This window comes from Dipodomys spectabilis, unplaced genomic scaffold (genome assembly GCF_019054845.1).
Source record: "Dipodomys spectabilis isolate Male_0828 unplaced genomic scaffold, ASM1905484v1 ptg000002l, whole genome shotgun sequence".
NCBI lineage: Eukaryota > Metazoa > Chordata > Mammalia > Rodentia > Heteromyidae > Dipodomys > Dipodomys spectabilis.
The window spans coordinates 57527402-57548269 of NW_024870679.1; the positions used below are offsets into that span (position 1 = coordinate 57527402).

The 20868-nt window shown below is 45.9% G+C and overlaps 1 protein-coding gene across 4 annotated transcripts in view; it reads right to left on the minus strand.

The window, feature by feature from the left end:
- The window catches only part of Glis1 (GLIS family zinc finger 1), a 195417-nt gene that overhangs the window by 67879 nt on the left and 106670 nt on the right, over positions 1-20868 (minus strand). For all 4 annotated transcript variants that reach the window (XM_042679731.1, XM_042679740.1, XM_042679722.1 and 1 more), the window contains exons 3-4: positions 6521-6698; positions 5028-5910 (exon numbers count right to left, since the gene is read on the minus strand). In XM_042679731.1, the coding sequence (XP_042535665.1) occupies positions 5028-5910; positions 6521-6698 (1061 nt within the window). The remainder of the gene's footprint in view (positions 1-5027; positions 5911-6520; positions 6699-20868) is intronic.

A 20868-nucleotide genomic window follows, 5' to 3' on the forward strand; every position in this document is an offset into this window, starting at 1 on the left:
CAAACCATTCAAAGCCCATGGGACTGCTCTCAAATGGGACAAGGAAGTAGATGCCCAGGGACAACTCCACCTGCTGTGACCTGAACAGTGTGGAGGTGACTTGCTGCTGAAGGAAGAAGCTGAGCAGAAAGGATGAGTAGAAGGAAAGTGGCCCAGGGGAGGGTCCAAGGAGCAAGGTAACTTTTGAGCAAGTGGTTTTGTCTGTGAACAACAGGCACATGGACTTCTCCTATAAAATGGGCATGATCATGGTTAGACAGAATTGCCTCAGGTGAGTTTTCTTCTCTCTCTCTCTCTCTCTCTGAACACACCATGTGATATGATCACAGACCTCAGTGAAGACTGTCCATCTTTAGCTCACAGAGAAAGTCAGCATGTTTGGTTTGCATGGACCTCTGGCAGACTGTGGACTTGGGACATGGTAATGTAGTCCCTGTAGACCTCAGAGCTTTGAGCAGTTTTGTTCTAAGTTGGAGTGGGAAGTAGGTTACTGAGCCAGGATAAAGAAATCTGTAAGTCTCAGTGAACAGTAACTTCCTCTAGCTCCCAAACTTTTAGTACCTATCCTGTTTTTGAGGGGCCAGCAGTGAGGATGGGGTTGGGGAGCAGAGTAAAGTGGGGCAGCCAGAATCTCCAGGGCCCTGGTGATAAGTATAAAATTGGTACAAGCTAAGCAGAGGCAGTGCTTCCCAAAAGGTCCACTTAGGCAGCCATGAGTTTCTGGCTGATGAAGTCCCATCAGTAACGTTTAGCTTCCCACCAGGTGTATTTCCCTGTGTCTTAGGTTCAAATGCACTTGGAACAAACCAGCAAACAGTGGGATGGGGCAAAAGGGATAGACAGCAGTGACCAGAAGCTGTCCACATGTATCCAGTGCTGGGGCCTCCAGATTGCCACCCAGACAGAGGCACACTAGAGCCTCTTCCCTGTACCTCCAGTACCAGGTACCCTGTACTGACACTGTGAAACTCAGAGCAGCCACCTGCAGGGTCTATAAACAACCCCCAAAGGATCAGAGCTTTCTGGCAGATACAGACAGCAAGGTTATATGTTCCCTATCGTACACCTAAGCAGTTGACCCACCTACCTCACATACAACAGGGGCTGCCTGTCTCAGCCAACCTCAAGTCTAGGCTCCACTGCTGATGCGTCCCTTGAGCACTCATTTTTTTTAATCTATGAAAAATCCAAACCCTACTGCCTACTAGGGCTACTATACTAATAATCTCCTGAGACCACCAATATGGAAAAGTGCTGCAGGAAGAAAGGAAGTAACCATATACTTTTCTGCATCACCTCTTGAACTCTAATAGCAACAATCCCTAAAAGGCAAGTACTGTTACTGCTTCATTTTACAAATGAGTATGCTATGGTTCCAAGAGGATAAGTCACCTGAATCACACAGCTGACAAGTGGCGGAGCCAGGCTAGGACCCAGGAGTGTATGATTCCAGACCTGGGCTTTTCACTTCTGCTCATGCCTTCCATGCAGGGTCACAACTTTGCTAAAATCTCCACCAAAGTAAGGGATCTCTGTGGTTATTTCACAAAGCCCAAGGCAGAGAAAGGACTTCTGAGAAGCCATCCTTTTTCTCTCCGCCTCTCTTTTTCCTGGTACAAAAGCTCCACAGGCTTCTAATCTATGCAGTCTCAGACAATGAGGATTCCTACTGTCTGGAGAACCAACCTAAGAAAGCAGGAAACTAATCTTTTCAAAGTTTACGTCTTCAAGGCGTCGCGTCAGTATTTGGGTTGGATGTAACCTTGTTATCATAACGCAGATGAAGCCCCAAATTTAATAAGGCTAAGACAACTTGAGTAACGTAAGAACCATAACAGGATATTGCAGAGAGATTAAGGAGCTTCCTCTGGACTACATGAAGAGCAGGGCAGGAGCCATGGGTCCCAGGTCCAGGTCTGGCTTCAGAACTGGGGTGCTAGGTAGGCAGTGGTAAGTGTGGGCTCCTCTCTGTGTATTGAGGCCTGTTTCTGACTGGAGTCTGCAGAGGCTCCACAGGCTAAATTTAAACCAGCTGCAAGGATGGGGGTGTTATAGTTGGATGGGGTAAGGGGAGTTTACCTCATGAAAGCACTGTGGAAATGCTGCTGGGAAGATAATAAAAGGATTAACTGCTATGTTAGTGGGCCATTTACTCCTCAATCAAAATGTCTCATCTATTTCCTGCTCTCCAGAGACTGTAGGTCCAAGATTCCTTTGTCTATTACAGTGCATGGTAGCAGAGGCCTGACATAAGAAATTAATAATTTTACAGGGAAGGCCAATTTTGTTTATCTGGGTGTAGACTAGGGCCTGCCCTGTCCCCTGGTTACCTACAGTACTAGTAATGTAGTAGGGAGTCTTCCCAATCCACATGAGTAGAAGAAGCTGGGGGAGGCTCTGCAGATGCTTTGGGCAGCCAGGTCAGGAGGCTGCTGCTCCCCTCAGCAGATGGTAGCACCCTGCAGGGCGGGCCTGAAGGTCCAGAGAACCATTGGCTTAATGAAAGATTCACACAAACAACATTGCAATTGTGAAAGGTGTGGGTTCAAATCCCATTGTAATAGTTACTAGTGGTATATTTTAGGAATATCTTATTTTAATTACTATGATGATTATTATTATTCTTAGTCTCTGTTATTGTTGTTCTATTATTACTGTCTCTAGCTGTGTGGCCTGAAACCAGTTTTGCAGTCTTTCTGAGCCTCAGTTTCCTCATTTGTAAAATGAGGGCTAACAATGTCTACCTACAGGGCTGTGAGGAGGACCACAAAGGGCCACCACTGAAAATTGCACCTGTATATAGTCAGCACTCAGCAAGTACTTGGTGTCCTCATCACACTCCTAACTGAAGAGTTAAGGCCAAGTACTCTTCTAGGAGCAAGTAGGAGATGGGCGAGGCCTTCAGATTTTTCTTTTTTCACCTGCAAAACTCCCAGGTTTCACCAGTGGGCTAGGATGCCACCTCCTCTAAGAAGTAGAGGACATTGTAATCTATCTGGGACCTGTCACTTAGCCTGATCCCAGATGGCTCAGAGACCCATCCCTGAGTATAAGTGTTATCCTCAGTATAATAGATTCAGATCTGGATTCCCAGAGGGCTGGTGAGGAGCCAAGCATAAGCCAGTATCCTATGGAGTATGGAAGTAAACCAAGTCCCAGCAGTCTGGCCCAGGAGAGAAATCCTAAGATCGCACTGAGAAACATGATCTCCTAACATGGTCTCTATTTCCAAGCTGGAAAACAGGCAGCAAAGGCATAGGTCATGTCAAGGTCCCAAATTTCTAATGTGAATATTCTTAGATTCTACATGGAAGGCCTTACTATGAGGTCATTGACTACATCACAGATTCACGTAGGAGTCATCAGACTAAAAGGCTTCCACTTAGGCTCCATCAACACTGTGGGCTCCCTGACCAGCATTGTAGGTGCCCCCACTGATAACCATGAACTTCTCCAGGGAGGAGAAATAGGATGAGGAACTGCGGCTTATTCCAAAGCCTCAGGGAAAATGAACCATCAGTTTCCAGAAGTCTTGGCCTGTGGACACTATAGCTCTTTTAAGGTAGGACATGCTTCTATCAAGTATGTCATGGACCACAGATGATCTTGGGCAGCTCCAGAGACTGGCCCAGTCACAGTACCCCTCCCCCGACATACAAGCACAATCAAAGCACAAAGGCACATGGTAAGTCAAATTCACAGCCTGTTTCATTCAGCTTCTCCCACTACCTCTCCACATACCAGAACACCAACCCAAGCCCCTCTTTCTCTTGTCCTTAGTGTGAGTTGTTCTCTGCTGATCACTTGTTTATGAAGTGAACCCTTTCTCATCTTTCAAGGACTGGAGATTTGATCCAGTGTATGCTAGTTTTTAGTGTCACAGGTAGAGGGACGCTGAGGGTAAGTGGGCCCGAGGAAGATGAGTTTATCCTGAAGTTGCCAACTCTTCTTGCCTTCTGTTTCCTGCTCCTTCAAATGCTACCATGATCTTTGAGCAAGAATCCTAGCTCTTTCCAGATTGCTCAGCAATAGTAGCAGTACATAAGCATGAAGAACTTGACCTTGACTATGACACCAGCTCCTGCAGATCAGGCACTGCTGCCTAGAGCCTGGTTGGCCATGCCTAACTGGCCATCCTTCTTGCTTCATGGACTACCTTGAGGCCTAGCAAGTGAAAGGCTAGATGAGGCATAGTAGTTTGGCAAATAGTATTAGGGACTAAGATTATGTTCCTGGCTTCTGATACAAGTTTCTACTATAGCAAGCACAGAATACAAAATGATCCATCAGAGGACTAGAGACTGAGATGCTTACCAATTGAGGGTGTGTGTGTGTGTGTGTGTGTGTGTGTGTGTGTGTACACACACACACACACACACACACACACACACATGCATCTTTTTTCCCCATAAACTAACATTCATCTCCATCCTGAGCTCTGCTGGTATTATGCAGAGCCTTAGCTGCTAATCCCTAATCTTGGCTCTCATCCTGCCCTGGGGACCTAGAGCTCTAGAGCAGAATGCTTGTAAGGACCAAGTACCCCTTAGTGAAGCCAAGACTGTGGGCAGACAAGGCCTTGGAATCTCTCTGGGAAGGATGCTAGCTGATGACCAGTGCTACAAGAACATGAGCTTCCCATGGGTTATCTGCCATCAGAAGGTACAGAAGGTGGTACAGGGAGCATGTGGATGTAAAAGAGAAGGCTGGCCAAGCCTGATTAGAACGTGGAGCCCATGTAGCACCATGCCATGTTACGTGCTAGAGAACATTTAATGCATGTCTACTGTGGCATTGTGAGTATGGGGGACCTGGTAAGAACACATAGCACACTGCCTAGATGCCTGATGATGGAGGAACTGACCATCTTGACCATTCACCACATCTCAGCCTTGTACCTTGCAGGGAATTTCCCTCTCTGGGGAAGCTTTTCCTGGGACAATAAGACAGCACAGCTTTCTCCAGGGCTGCCCACAGCCAGGTTTAAGGCTCTGAGGTTAGGGGAAAACTGGGCCTTGGAGACTCACCATGCACTTGTTGGGCTTCTCTCCTGAGTGTACCCTCATGTGGATGAGCAGCTTGTAGCGGGCATTGAAGGGCTTGTAGCGGCGCACACAGCCAGCCCAGAAGCAGGTGAAGTCTTCACCCTTGCGCTGATCAATGTGGCTCTTTTCGATGTGCCGTACCAGCTCCTCCTGCTGCTCATAGGCTGCACAGCAGTCCACCCAGCGGCACGCCTGCCGCCCTACCACCATCCTGCCTGCTAGCCCCAGTCCTAGGCCTCCAAGGCCTGAGCCAGCTGACAACTGAGGCAGCGGGTAGGGGGGTGGTAGGCCCTGCTGATGAGGTGCAAAGAGCTCTGAGAACTCGTCCATGGGCTCCTGCTTCAGAAAGCCTGATTTTCCACATGCTTCAAGCTGTAAACTGCCTTCATGGCTTTCAGTGGATACAGAGCTGGACCGGGCCCTTTTGGGAGGGCACCCCAGGTCTCCTGGTAGAGGGGGGCTCCGAAGTCCATTTATACAAGTGACTAGGGCTGTCTGGGAGGAGCGCATAACTGGAGTGACATCGGAGGTGGTGCAGGATGAGGAGGTGGCTGAGGAGGTTGGGGGCAGGCCCACGAGGCAGCAGCGCTTCAGGCCACTCTCAGGAAGATGGGCCTCCAGCTGGGAGCCCAGGCTTGAGTTGGGCTCACTACCCAGAATGTAGCAAGAAGGCACAGGGTTGGTGAGGCCTCGGCCTGTAAGATCTAGGTCTGTATGCAGGCTAGTGTTGGGTGGGGCCCGGCAGTGGGTCAACAGGGGTGTGCGGACTTCAGCCATAGCCTGGTAGTCTGGCAGGGCCTCCTGCTTGATATGTTGTCCAGTTGGGAGGCTACCATTCACATACATGGTTTGGGGCCTGGGTGACCTGAAAGACAGTGGCCAGAGAGGTCATGAGAGGGTGGGTACTCCTCAATGGAGAGGCCCAGGCAAGGGCTGGAGCGGAAACTGCGGATGAAGGCAGTTAAGTCTGAGAGTGAGAAGCAGAAGAAAAGAAAGCCAGAGATAGTGACTGAGAGCAGGGAGGAATAAGGGAAACAAAAGGGAGCAAGGGAAGAGAAAGTCAACTGGGAAGAGATGAGAAAGCACAGCCTCTCTGCCTTCTTCTTGCCAGAGCTCTGCCCTAGAAGATGCTGAGTTTGACATATGAACACTTATATGGGTTTTCCTTCTCCAACATACCCTAAGTATTTCCTTTTGAATTTATTAATGCTTATAAAAAGCCGCATCAGCTAGCTGAAGTATGTACATGCACCTCTATAAGGCTATATTTCTGTTTCTTATAAGGCCTAGCAAATAGGAGGATCTTGACCAGGCATCTTTGTGTCAGCAGGCTCTGAAAAATTCCTGTACCTAATATGTCTGTTTCCTTGCTTAACCCACAAGCCAAGCAGACTAGGTGAGATCCTGAGGCTCTGATCTTTGACCCATGGAGAATATCCACAGGATATGAAAGATGAATGGGGATGGGCACATACCTGTTAGAGTGGGGGAAATGAATCAGCCTCTCACAGGCAGTAGGATGAACTCGGGATGGTGAGGATCCTGTAGAGAGAAATAGGCCCTGGTGGCAGGTGGGGCCAGGGCCCTCGGCCAGGTCCAGGTCCAGCAGGCTCTTCTCTGAGCCTGGGGTGCAGTGGCCATAGCTCCCATTCACTAAACAGACAAGAGGGAAAAAGGGAGAGTCAAGTGAGTGTGGATGGCTGCAGAGGAGTGCAGAGAGCAGGAAGGTATCAGGGTACCTGGGCATCAGGTACCTGACAAAGTACTGACAAAGTACCTGGAGCCATTTGAGGTACCTCTGCTGTAGCTGAGACACAGTGATAACCTTGCTTAATTCCTATAACCACACAACAGAATCTTTAGTAAAATCCCCAGTTTTCAGATACAGATGCTAAGGCTCTAGTGGTTAAATAACCATTACACAAATATTGGGTGCTTATTGTATACCACATGCTATTATAGTAGCAGTAAACACTAACAAGACAAATTCGTGGTGCCTTGAAGCTCATAGTCTATTATTGCTATACCTTGGTCACTAGAGTAGTATTGTATCTGTGCTGGTATGAGCAAGCCCAGGAGCCAGCAGCAATGTGGGCCATGTGTGCCAAAGGGGTATCTGCTGTTACTGGTACTAATGTACCATTTATACTGTTTCCCAAACAATACTTCACTACAGAAAGACATTCACCCTCATGGTCCTCTGACACTTCTATCTATACCATTCCTGCCCTTCCTACCCTTGGGGTTCTGTGAAGGTTAACTGAAGCAAAAGATAGGAAAAACCTTGAAGAACTACAGAAAGTAACAAAAATGTAAGGCATGGTTGCTATTAGCTCCTGTCTTCTCTGGGCCTCTGAGCTCCAGGTAAGCACAATTAATCTGTAAACTCTTTTGGGGACTTGCTCCCTGTTCCCTCTAGGAGTGATGCTAGTGCATGAAGAGTATGGGCTCTGAGCTCTCAGACTATGATGTGAGTCCATTCTCTGCCCAGAACTCCACAGGTACATCTCTGGCTGAGCCTTCCTCCCCTAACTCAGATGTAATAGTCACCCAAGCTCTCCAGGATGCTGTAAGGCAGAATGCAGAAGGGCAATCAAATAGTAGGTGCAGAAGTACCAGGAATAAAAGATGTTCCAGTTACACAGAATCCTAGAACTGTAAGTGCCTGGCAGATGTAATGAGACCTTATCAACAGGCCTGTGTGTCCTCCAACACTGTCAATCCTGAGCAATTTAGGCCTTTAGGATGAGAAACAACAACAACAACAAAATAGATACCAGCCTCTTAACCAAGGATAAGACAGCAACAGGAAGCACCAGTGTGTGCTGGCTACAGGTACAGACTCACTTGGGCTCTACTGCCCTCTAAGGCAGGCATGGGTTATTATCATCCCTATCTGAAAGAAGGAGGAAACTGAGGCTGTGGGAAGTCACACTGTTCTCCTAAGATCATGTGACTAGTCAGCTCCTGAGCTAGGTTAGATTCAAGCATCTTAGTCGCTATGCACCAAGTGGCTTCTTAGAGAGCCCAGGGATCCACCTGCCCTATTCTAATCCTAGCCTACCCCAAGCCAGTCCTTTCAGCACAAAGCTCTCTCTGCTGAGGCTAAGTTACACTAACTTGAAGCCAGACAGCCAGAGGCTCTGGACAGGCCTCAGTGTTCACCACCCAGTTCACTTTACAGTTTGCAGATGAGAATGCACCAATCTCAAGGTCCCATGGCAGGCAAGGGGCTCAGGCAAGACTGTGGAAGGGGGTTCAGATAAACATCTGCTCTGTACCACATTCCCTGCCTGAGCCCATTCTGTCCTGCTGTGAGGAACACGTTTTCTGCTGGCCTTGGCAGCTGCTTGGCCAGCCCCTCATAGGCTTATTTTTTAATAACTTGGTTGTTTTTTAATTAAAAAGAAATCCCTGGTAACAAATGCGAATGGCCTGAATTAATGAGAGCAGGCTCAGCTCATTTAACTCCGTCTCTGCTTGGCTGTCCTCGCCTTTCCAAATCGTTTCTGCATGCAATTTTATTGTCCCATTGAGGCAAACCCTGGGACTGGGCCTCAGAAAACTGTGGATAATTTTATGACCATTAATAGCATTTGGAACAGAGAGCACTTAATCATCATGTGGGTTGTTTCACTGGGGTCTTTCCCAGAGTCCGAGCTGTTTCACTGGAGGTAGGTACAGTTCTGGGCTTTCTTTGAGGACGTATCAGGCCCTTTGGGGACCACTGGGTCACTTGTCTCCTCCTTCACATAGGAGGCTAAGTATGGTGAAGGAAGTTGGAGCCATGAACAGCAAGGAGTAAACTAGTATTTATCCAGCCCTTCTTCAAGTCTTCCCAGTGTTCATTCAGAGCAGTCTACATAGCCAGTTCCCAGAAGGAGAAAGCCAAAGCATATAGTTTCTGTTCCTCTGACCAGGTTCAGGGTGTATAATGGACAAAGCCAAGATCTAGATCTAGATCTTTTCAACTTTAAGGCCCAAGGTCTGTTCTGCTGCCTCTTGGTTATCTTCACTGGGACTCCTGTGAAGATCAGAAAGGTTACACATTTTGCCAACGTCTCACAGGGAGTGGTAGGCTTGATGAGATCAACTCTGTGGGAAAACAATATTATCAACAAGTCATTGGGCCTGTGAGCTGCTTCTCTGCTCGAGACAGAGGTTTTCCTCCAATAAACCCTGTGGGAGGGACAGGGGGAGTCCCTTGAGTCATAGTTGGCATTGGCTAGTGCTCTAAGCCCAGTCTAGCCTTTATCCCTGTACCACCACAGTGTCCTGGGGGAAGGCATTGACCTCCCAACCCTGCAGTGGGACACAGTATTGGCAAGTGTCTATTCAAAGTTGTATAGCAATGTTTGGCATAGCCAGGGTCCAAACGTATGCCAGACTCTGCCCCAGGCTGCCTACTTTCGCAAAGGCTGGAAGTTAAACCAGAAGCTGTAGTGCGTGTCCCAAAGATATTGCTGCCACTGGAAAGGTGGGGGTGCTACCCACCCTCGTCTTCCAGGGAAGCTGTGGGTACTGTCTCCTGCCTGATGGAGCATGGCCTCTCTTCTCCCAAATGTGTCACAAACCCAGATGGGAAAGCCCACTCTTGTTCATGCTAGATCTACAGGAATCAACAATGGACCTACCTCTGTGGAGTGAGTGGTGTATACTCATAATCCTGACACCCTTAGACCAGAGAGAGGGATGATACCAAGAAGAGACTGGACCTAGCTTTCTCCATGCAAATTAAGTTCCTGTGGAAAGCTGGAAAGTAATGGCACCTTGAGTTCATTTTTAAAAGTTAGTGAGAAACCCTAGATTGTCAGGGCTAGAATTAACCATATGTTACATTAATACATGAAGAAACAGATTCACAGACAGCAAGTGCCTTCCACAATCATACAGCATATTCTTAGCTGAGCTTGGGCTGGTATTTCAGAATCAAGATAAGGACTTGATCTGGTTTCCACATCCAGCCTCAGTTTACTTATCTGGACAATGGCACTGACACCTACCTCACAGAATTGTGGCCACGGGGGAGGTTTCAAATACAGTGCATTTGGTAGGGTATCTCGCTCATAGTAAGTCCTCTATGAATAATAATAATACTATTTAATTTCTCCTCAAGTCCACAAGGGCCATGTTTGAGATCCATTTTAGCCCCCAAAAAGCCAGGTCTGGATGGACCTGAGGCCAAACTCAGAAGGACAGACCCCTAGACTTGGGATGTGTTAAATGGACTGATTGCGTACCCTGAATGAAGTCTCAGCCAGCAAACCTGAAGCAAATGGCTCCCCCAGATAGCTTGGCAAATTACCGTAATGACTTGGCTATAAAGTGGCACCACATATAAGGTGACTCCCACAAGAATGTTAATTTGTGACAAAACCTTCCTGAAGCCTTGGCAGTGGGCAGAGGCAAGGATCAGGAAGGCCTACTGGCCTTCTCTCTCAGGTAGCAGACTCTTAGTGCTGACCAGGTATCAGGCTGGAGACAGGATACCACACTACAGTTTGCAAAATAAATTTCACAGCCAACAACCGTGAGCTTCATTACAACCCTTGGGAGTTGGCCAGCCAGGCTGAGAGGGCAAATATCTTGTCATGCAGCAAGTATACTACTCAGCTACCCAACTCAGCCAGTCAGCAACTGTTTGCTATAAAAGGCAAAACAGGAAATAGCACAGGTTTTGTAGGAATCTATTCTCTGCCACTCTGCCATCACACTGTGAAATGCAGCCATAAACAACCTGGAAACAAGTGATTCTGGGCTGTGTTCCAATAAAACTTTATTTGGAGAAGCAGATCCCTGGCTTTAGACTGTCAGTCTGCCAACTCCCGAAGCCATGAAGGAGAGAATCAGAACCAGACGGAATCACCTTGTTGCATCTGTAAAATGGGAGTCGGAGTGCAGCCTACAACATGAAATCAAACACTGAACACAGGGCCAACACCGCTTGGTAGGACCCACAGCCTGACTTGCCCATTCATTCTTGATGCCTTGCTGTAACATGTCCTCACCACCAAATCAGGGGCCTGACCTTCCCACATCCTTACGGCCCTGTGGAAGCTTGGCTCCTCCAGAATGTTCCCTGGTGTCAATCCTCTCTGAGTAACCTAACCACTCAACTCCCCAACAGTCCTAAGTGTCATTCAGAGCGCCTTCTATGTTCTGCTCATCACAAGGGTCAACATCCCAAATGTTCCACGTTTATTGCCACAGAGCTAGATTACAATCCTCTGCACTGCCACTGTGCTGGAGGTACCATTACAGTCCCGCATCCCTTACAGGTCTCTTAAAGCCTCAGGACCAGGATCTTAGAACCCCAGAATTTCCACTGTCAAGAGCATTCTAAGACATGATTTTGTTCAACTTTTCCACACACAGAAGATAGCAGGGGCCTACACTGGAGGAGGAGCTATTCTAGTCTTGCACAGCAGGCAGGTTTTCTAGACACCTGGGCCCCACTAGGAACAAGCCCATCTGCATACAAAGCCCTGAAGCAGGTGGGCTAGAAATGCAGGGAGACTGCGTGGGGAGACTGCCAGCTAGGTGAACTGCCTCAAGTTCACTTTCATGCATACTCTGTGCCAGACACTGTAGCTTCAGGGAAATAGACAAATTCTTGTTGCACACACCCCTAGGCTGAAGCTCCAGTCTACCATTAGTTTCATGGCTAGATGAGCTACTTTACCCCTCTGAGTTTGTTTCTTCATCTAAAATAGGAGTAAGAACCCCAGCAACAATATATGGCCCTGAGATAATGCATGTAGAGCCAGCACCTGATGGTGGCACTTTAAGAAAAGTTCTTCTGTTTTGGTCACTGGTCAAGCAGGGAGACAAGATCACAGCCTCATTGGAACTCCGGGTCAGCGGCAACAGAAAAGCAGCTTCAAGCCCAGCAACCCTTTGTTAGGAGTCTAAGCTGGGGCTCTGTAGGATTAGTCTTTCTGAGCCTCAGCTTTCCCCTCTGAGCAGAAGGAGTGCTGGACATAGGTTCCATGTACCCAGACTTGGAAACAGGGGCACCACAGAGACCCCAAAGCTCAGAAGACATGAGGTCTCTCACTTCTTAGGGTAGAAGAGGGTGGATAGCTCAGCTAGACACATGGAAAATGCAAAGCCTGAGCTGTAGTCACCTTCTAGGGCCCTTTCTGGATCATCCTACTGCTTCATCATCCCCTTTGTTCTGTTCATGAAACCCAAAGGCCTTGTGGCCAGCCAGGACCTTCTTAAGGAAGAGAATCAGAATGGGGTAGAGCCCGGCTTTCCCACCAGTCCCCACAGCCCAGCAAGATGGTATAGCCTTGGCTTGCTGTAGCCACTTTGGGATGTTCATAGCCATCATGGGTCCTGTAACTTGTTCAGGGCCTCCAGAGCAGCAGCTCCTGATAGTTGAGGCCTCACGCCAGGCTTATGGTTGCCCACCATCTTTTATCCTAGACTGCAAGAACCCCATAAATTTCCCTTTAAAGCTAAGCTAGATTTACAGGGGCTTGGGCCAATAAAACCTGAGCAGGCTCACCTCTGGAAGGCACTGCAAGGAAACTGAGCGGGTCCACAGTTCTGTCCCAGGTTAGGCAGGAAGGGAGTGATGTAGGGCTGGTCACAAATGCAGGCACAGGCCTGTGTGTATATGAACACACAGGAGGGACAGCTTCTCCCCCAGACTCTCTTCTGCCACCAAATTAGCACATATTATTACTAAAAACAGAACAGGAAGCTAGGCAATAATTAGGGAGTATCCTCTATAAGGCCACAGCAGACATAGTGAAAGAAAACAGACACTTCTATGTTACTTTCCCATGCATACGTATACATTTTTTTACTTTACAAAGTTAGGATAAGAAATATATATATATTATCATGTTTTCTTTTTAATTTAATGATGAATGATGAGTACCAAGTCAATGAACTCCCTGTTATATGCCATGTCCTTGGCTCTTCCCATGCTCATCTTGCCAACCTGTTTTTCAGAGGCAGAGTAAGGAGTGTGATGGATATCAGCCAGTTGGGAAACAGTCATAGTGTAAGTCTAGCCTCATCAGGTTGGAAGACACTGTTAATCCAGACATTCTATATCAATGAGGGCCTCAGAGACAGCCAATTGCTTTCCCAGTGTATGAGTCTATTGCAACTGCTATAACAAAACACTATAACCTAGATTGCTAAACAATGAATTTTATTTTCTCACAGTTTGTGAGGCTGGAAGCACGAGATCAAGGCAAAAGTAATCTCTAATGAGGGCTATCAAATATCTTAGCTTATCTGTGTAAGTTTCTGAAGCTAAGATTGTTCATATCCATATTTAAGGCACCTGGAATAGGATCTGGCAAATAGTAAGCACTATTAAGTGTCTGCTATAATTGTTGTCACTCCAGGGTGAGCTATGGACTCAATCATGCAATTACTGATCTCATCTCAGCTATAGTGCAATTGGGACTGACTGGGAAACAGGCATGTAATGCAAGTTGTTTTGTTTGTTTTGTTTTGTTTTTATGCTGGTACAGGGCCTTGAACTCAAAGTCTGGATACTGTCCCTTAGCTTATTTGCTCAAGGCCAGCATTCTACCACTTGAACTATAGCTCCATTTCTGACTTTTTGCTTGGAGGTAAGAGCTAGCTAACCAGGCTAGCTTTGAGCCATGATTCTTAGATCTCAGCCTCCTGAGTAGCCACAATTAGAGGCATGAGTCACTAGCAAATGACTTAAAAATTAGTTTAGCCAGAAGTCTAGAACATCTTCATATGACTGGGAGTGGATAAGGAAGCACATGAAGCTACTCCAAGTCATCTTAATATTCCAAGGGAATTAGCATGCAGACAATGTCAATAAGCCAGGGCACCTTGACAAAAATAGCAGTAACACTCTGTATCAGAACTAAAGCACCAAGAACTTATCATATGTGGAGTTAAATTCTCATAGTGTTCTAAGACTCTCAGATGATTTTCCCTATAACTAACAACCCTAAACAAATCCCTTTTAATACATTTTTATTAATTCAATAGTATTAACATTTATTAAATTATAGCAATATATACACACTCTGGCTATCTTTGGGTTTTCTCCCTTTTTGGCAAGACTGGGTGGAGTTTGAACCCAGAGCCTCATACTTGCTAAGCAGATGTTCTACCACTCAGCCATAGTTCCATAAGGGACTTGTTTTCCGTCCAGGTTATCTGCCTGGACCATGATCTTCCCATTTTTAGGCATCATAGATGAGATGTCAGGTGTACAACACAACACCCAGCTTCTGTTGAGATAGAATCTTGCAGATTTTTCTGCCCAGGACTGGCCCATAACCACAACCTTGCCAATCTCAGCCTTCTAATAAGCATGTGCCACAACATCCAGCTATGGGTTGAGATAGCGTCTCACCAACATTTCTTCCTGGACTGAGCTTCAAACCATGATCCTCCCCCATTCTTAGACTCCCAACTCACTAGGATTACAAATTTTAGCTATAAACTATCAGCTCAAGTTTTATTTTTAACTTGAATATTTATATTTAGTCCACTTATACATTTAATGTAATTACCATTCAGGGTTAAATCTACATCCTTCCTATTTGTTTATTTATTATTTATTTTTATTATTTACTTTATTCCTATTTATTCTATGTTCTTTTTCTCTTCATTTTAACTTTCAGGTTGTTTTTAATTCCATTTTTCCCTTTATTAGCTTATTAGATATATATTCCTCTATTATTAGTAGGTCATCCTCAACATATTACAATTTAACACAGATTAGTGTTTTACTAATTCATCACAGAGGATATATTAATAAGGATTACATTAATGGAAGAGCAGGATTTGAAATTACACACACACACACACACACACACAAATAGTAAAAAGAATGGAAAAACAATCTATCAAGTATTAACTATTCCAAAACTTAGGAGCTGGAGTTTCCATGCATGTGAGATCCTAAACCTCCTATTCTCTTATCTTAAGATGATATAATTCTACAAAACTAAGCATTGCAGTGCTTGTGGGTCCAAGATTCAGTGATGGCATGAGTCAGACACAGTAGAGTCTCTGACTCAGAGGTTATAAAACTCTCTGATTCCACAGTTGCACTTACAAGGATGCCCTGTGGCCCTCATGAACCTGGCCTGGTCCAAGTTACTATGGAAAACAGTGATGGTCACCAAAAACCAGTTTGTTTTTTTTTAATCAAATACCAAGGATTGTAATGTGATAAGAAAAAAATCTAGACAAAATGGCTGAAATATAAAACAAAAACCTTGCAAAAATGTGTTCTTTTTTCCAGTAAGTATGGTGCTATAATTATTTATGACAGGTGTATATTTATGAATTCATGGTTAGCCTTTTTTAACCCCTCTCCTTAAATCAGGCTAATTACTCCTATATCCATGTTGGTTTTTCCCCTATGTTGATGAAATGAGCCTTTACACTCCTGGAAAATATTAAGTCAAAATAAGAATACACAAGAGTGATGGTACAGGTGGTGATGTCCAACTCCATACACCCTGGAGTGGGACAATTCTGTTGGGCTTTATAGGACTTATCCACATCTTGTGTATCTTCAAGGGTCAGTAGCCCTGACTGAGAATACAGTCTCTGGGAGGATTTTCCCTCCTTATAATAGTATAAAATCAATATGCATTCAAGCAGAAATCATCTTTGAATTCTGATTTTTTTTTCAAGCCAATGGTAAGATTCTCTCTTGATGCTGGATCACAGCATCCAATTAAACCTCCCTTTGTCATCAGGGGAACCAAGTTGACTTAAATATTTATATTTAGTCCACTTATCATAGTTGACTGTGCATAAGCTAGGATGCTCACCAGGTTCAGAGTAGCAAACACTGTTCTACTTTGGATATTTTCAACCTATAATGGTTTAAGCAAGATGTAATCCCATTTAAGTGAAGGAATGTTTACAGCACTATCCTGTGGAGGATTCAGAAAATGGCACTATGCAGAGATGTTCAGATTTTCTACACTTGATGGAAAAGATTATTTCACAGAATAGCCAGAAAGACTGGAAAACTACAGGGGAAACCATAGTTTTAGTGGCTGAAACCTCTCTCATTTCCAACTAGATCCGAATCCACCAAGTCTAGAACTCTTTCTCCTGGAGGACCAGTCCAAAGCTCTGGCCCTGTCCGGACCATGCTCCCTCTCTTCTTGTCCTTTCCCCATGCTCTAATCTGTGCCCTCAGCCCTCCAGGAACCTCTGAGCACAGGTCATCCAATTGAGAACTCCAGTAGCATTCTACCCAGGGGCACTCTGGAAATCACTGGGCAGGGGGTTCTGGTCACAATGCCTAAGGCTCACCATCATTCAGAGTAAAGGAGGTAACTCACTGCTAAGGGCAGGTTATTCATATACTAACTTTTAATATTTTGCCAGATATTCAAAGTATCTATAAATGAGTAATTTGATCATGGGATCCTAAAACATAGGTCCATTTTACACATGAACACAAGTACTTTTTCATGGTCTTTACATACACTAAATTTTCCAGGCATAGAACTGCCATGTAAATTAGGGAAAGACTGTATTGAGTTTTGTTTGGAACTTGGCCAAGGGCTGTTCACTAGTTCAGAAGATCACGTCATCTCAGCCAGGCTGCCTGTGACTTTGTGTGATGTTGAACACAGGTGTAAGTTCCCAACTTCACCCGTCTCCCAGCACAATTATGCCTGAGAGTGTACACACAAACTACTGACAAGTTACTTCCCTTACATTTCTTCTTTATATTATAATTAAAATATTATATGGAATTTTTCTAAATGATGGTGCAGGCTAGTTATGTTATGGATGAATTTCATGTTGGGAATCTAAAGGGGCCATACAAAATAAAAGCCTGTTAGAGAAAAGAACATCCTGTGAAGAACCCCTGGCACATGCCAGCTCCTCATTCTGCAGGAGAAGAAAACAAGGTCTCCCCAAGGTCACAAAGCAAGTGTGGCAGGATCAGGATTTGGCCTGGCTCTGCCTTTCAGAGACACTCCAAGGCAGGCTAGGTCTAGATTTCTTAGAGTCCCTAGGTTTGTTTCTAAATTTAATGACAGATCTTGAACTCAGAAGTACCCATAGAAAGGCAGGCACATAGTTTCATGTGGGCACATAGTTTCAAGGTGAGTTGGTAGCAGGAGCTCGAGGTGGGGGTATGCTAGGCTGCCTCCAGAAAGCCAGGAGAAGCACACCTGAGGAAGGGTCTTAGCAGGCCCAGGTGCTGAGCACCTGATGCTCACCTTCAACACTCCCCCAAGCTTCTCCTCCTGTTTCCTTTTGTTCTAAACTCCTTCCTCTCCTTCAGCCCCCATCCTGACCACCTCTGCCTTGCTTTGAACCACAAGGAGATATGGACAAGTCTCTTCCCTGACTGAGATCTATCTGTCCACCACAGCCAAGATGATCTTTCTAAAGCATGAGACTCTGACTCCCACGGCCCAGAGATGACCTCTAAATACTTGAGCCATACATACAGGACCCCAACATTCTTCTATCTGTTGGCCTTGCTCCAGCATGTCTCTTGCAGTTCCAATACCTGTGCCAAGCTGCTCATACTCACCTCATTTGCCCTGTTCATCCCTGTCCTTGTCATTCTCCCCACCCAAAGTACCCTTACCACTGTGCCACACAGCCCTGTGCACACACCCTCTTTGAGTTCTTGCACTGTGTAGTAGAGGTCCACATGAAAATTCAGAGAAAAAATGTAGAAGTAAGTACACCAGGTGAGAGTCAGGCCAGACCTTGATTTACATGGAACATCTGTGTGCTAGGAAAGACCTACTTAACAGAAGACACTGTACTAAAGAAAGTGTATTCATTACCTGACTCATGTAATTGTAATCCCTCTGTATATCACCTCTATAAATAACAATAAAGCAAATTAATTATTAAAATAAACAACCATGCAAGGTGTGCTGGTGACTTTACATTTATGAAATATATAGCTGTATGTTTTTAAAAGACCCACTTAACAGCCAAGAAAGACCAGAAGATCTTCTCTGATATAGACACTACTGCAGTCTCAATATCTCTGACAGCTGAAACTCACCAAAGTCCTCAAGAGATGAGGAAACATAAGGAATACTCCCAAAAAATGTGCTTGAGGAACTGTGACTGGCATCCAGCAATGTTTGCACTCCAAACTGCAGTGGACCTATTGTAAGAAGGAGCCTGGCCCAGCTGAGACAGTACTGGGTGGAACCAGATGTGCAGGGGCCACTGCCCTGGCTTCTACAAAAGGAAATGCAGCTGTGGAGGGACGGCCCATTGAAACACTGCCATGGAGAAAACCTGTCCTCCACAGGAGGGTCATCACACTTCAACTCCATGGGAACCAGACCTGATATGGTCAAGAGCCCAGGGAAAGGAACCCTGCTCAGGAAACAAGAGGAGTCAGTACAGGCAGGTGCCTCTGTATATTTAGTCTCTTCTGATCCAAGCAGTGTGAACTGTCCAACAGCTTTGTGAACTTGAGGAGGGGCTGCTGCCCCTTCTCTCTGTTCCAGGTCCTGATACTGGAGGCTCCTTGGAACTGTAGGCCTTACTGCTCAGGCCTGGGTACCAGTTCCCTGTGAACCTAAGACTTGTTCTGGATTTGGCCAAAGAGGGCTCCATGTACCTGCCTGGGTTTCTACTGTACTGGCACAAAGACATAGGGATGAGCCCCACAGGGTTGCCACAGGCTGAGAGCCACAAGGACCCTTAATCAGCAAATGATGCCATAAAGCCTGCTCTGATCTGTATACTCTCCCTGTGGAGCCAACTGTCCCAGTGCTCTGATAGCCCTCTCCTGAAGCCTAGGGAGATAGGTGATACATGTCCATACCTAGGGGAGAGAGCACTGTATTAAACATTTCCTCTAAGCCTCTCAAAGATCCTGCTAAATAAACCAATTAGACACTTAACAGATGAGGAAAAATGAGGTCCCAGAAGCTAAATAGACTTTTTGTGTGTACCAGTACTGGGGCTTGAATTCAAGGCCTGGGCATTGTCCCTTAGCTTTTCTGCTCAAGGCTTGGCATTGTACCATCTGAGCCACAGTTTCACTTCTAGCTTTTTGCTGGTTAACTGGACATAAGAGTCTTATGAAATTTCCTGCCTGGGCTGGCTTCAAACCATGATCCTATCTCAGCCTACTGAGTAGCTAGGATTATAGGCATGAGCCACCAGCACTTGGCAAACAACAACAACAACAACAATTCCACAGGATCTTGATTAACAGGAGTGGCAGATCCCAGGTCAGAACCAATCCCAGACAGGTGACTCTAGACTATAGTCTTCAACCCTGGACTATGGTGATCAGCCCACCCACCAATCTGCCCACAGGCTCAGGAGGCCATTCCTAGGGGAGCTGTACTACTGAGCAGTCTTTAGATGTCTACTTTGAGTTATTAGGACTAATAGGGTCCTGAAAGATTATCTGGATCTCTCATGCGAAAGGGAGACTGAGGCCCCACAGGAATAAGGAGCTTGTCCAAGGTTACAGAAGAGCCAGTTGCCAAGGTAAGCCCATAACCAATTCCCTGGGTTCAATCCTAGTACCCCACTATCACTTCCTATAGGTGGCCTCAGGAAATGCTCTCTACCCAGCATCTGGAAGTGAGGGCATGTATAAGACAACTGATTAACAGCTGTATTTCAGGGTTTTCCCCACTTGCTCTGCCAGGCAGAGGTAACATCACCCTACTGAAAGGATGGGAAAACTGAGTTTGGGAGGTGATGAGTGCCAAACTAGCATTTGAAATAGGTTTGTTTAGGACAAAGTACCCCTAGATTGCTGGACTGCTGTCTCCTACAACATGACACCTCATATTGACAGATGACATCATTCAGTCTTTGAAGAGGCCTGTGGCTAAGACTGACCTATGCTTCTGAGACCAATTCAGATCTTGACATCATAGCACACTACTTAATTAACATATTTGGTCAGAGAAGCAGTGAACAGGAAACAGGAGGGCAGCAAAGACTCAGAGTATGATTTTCCCCAAGCCCGCCTGCCTTCTCCTGACCCTCTCTCTGTTGTGTATGCCAAGTTCACTGCCAAGCATGGGGACCCATCAGCAGCCTGGCCCTGAATGAGTGCAGTGTTTGGGACCAGTCAACAAGATGGATGTTGTTTCGTTTCGGTTCTGCGCACCATAAACATTCTGCAGCAGACACAGCACCAGGTGGCTTCACTGGCTCTCCCTCGGCAGCTGGTCCAGCCTGCAAAGGCCCATTAACATGGACATAAACAAGAGGACTGGGGGATGGAATGCAGGGCAGCTTCAGAGACAAGAACACAAAGAACCAAAATCTCTGGGCCAGACTGGAATTAGAGGAGTCATAGGAAACAATTGGGTACAGCTTAGGTTTTGTTCAGCTCTGATACTGAGCTGCTGGCTAAATCTCAGCATCACCTCTAGCCCTAGTTCCATCACATGGAGAAATAAAAGTATGTTCAGCCATTAGGCTATAAAAGGTCCACAGAACTCATTTATGAATGAGCTGGTAGGACCAGAGGTAACGGAGGACAAGATGGGCCATGGTCCTATGGTTAAGAGGCAGACAATCTGTTCTAGAATCTCAACTTTGGCACTCACCTGCCACTGTTGCATTGGCCAGGTGATCTAACCTCTCAGAAGTAATTTTCCCTTCTATTATCTATAAATTGCAGATCTCATACTTACTGCATAAGTTTATTGTGGGGATAAAATAATGCTGCTACAAGGCACTTAGCTCAGGAACTTTGCACACTTGAAGGTTTTGTGTCCAAAGTCTCATGTAGCCTAGTTAGGAGCAGGCTCTCAGGAGGATGCAGACTGGCCAAGGCTGGGCATGGTCAGGTATTCTGGGATCTCTCTCC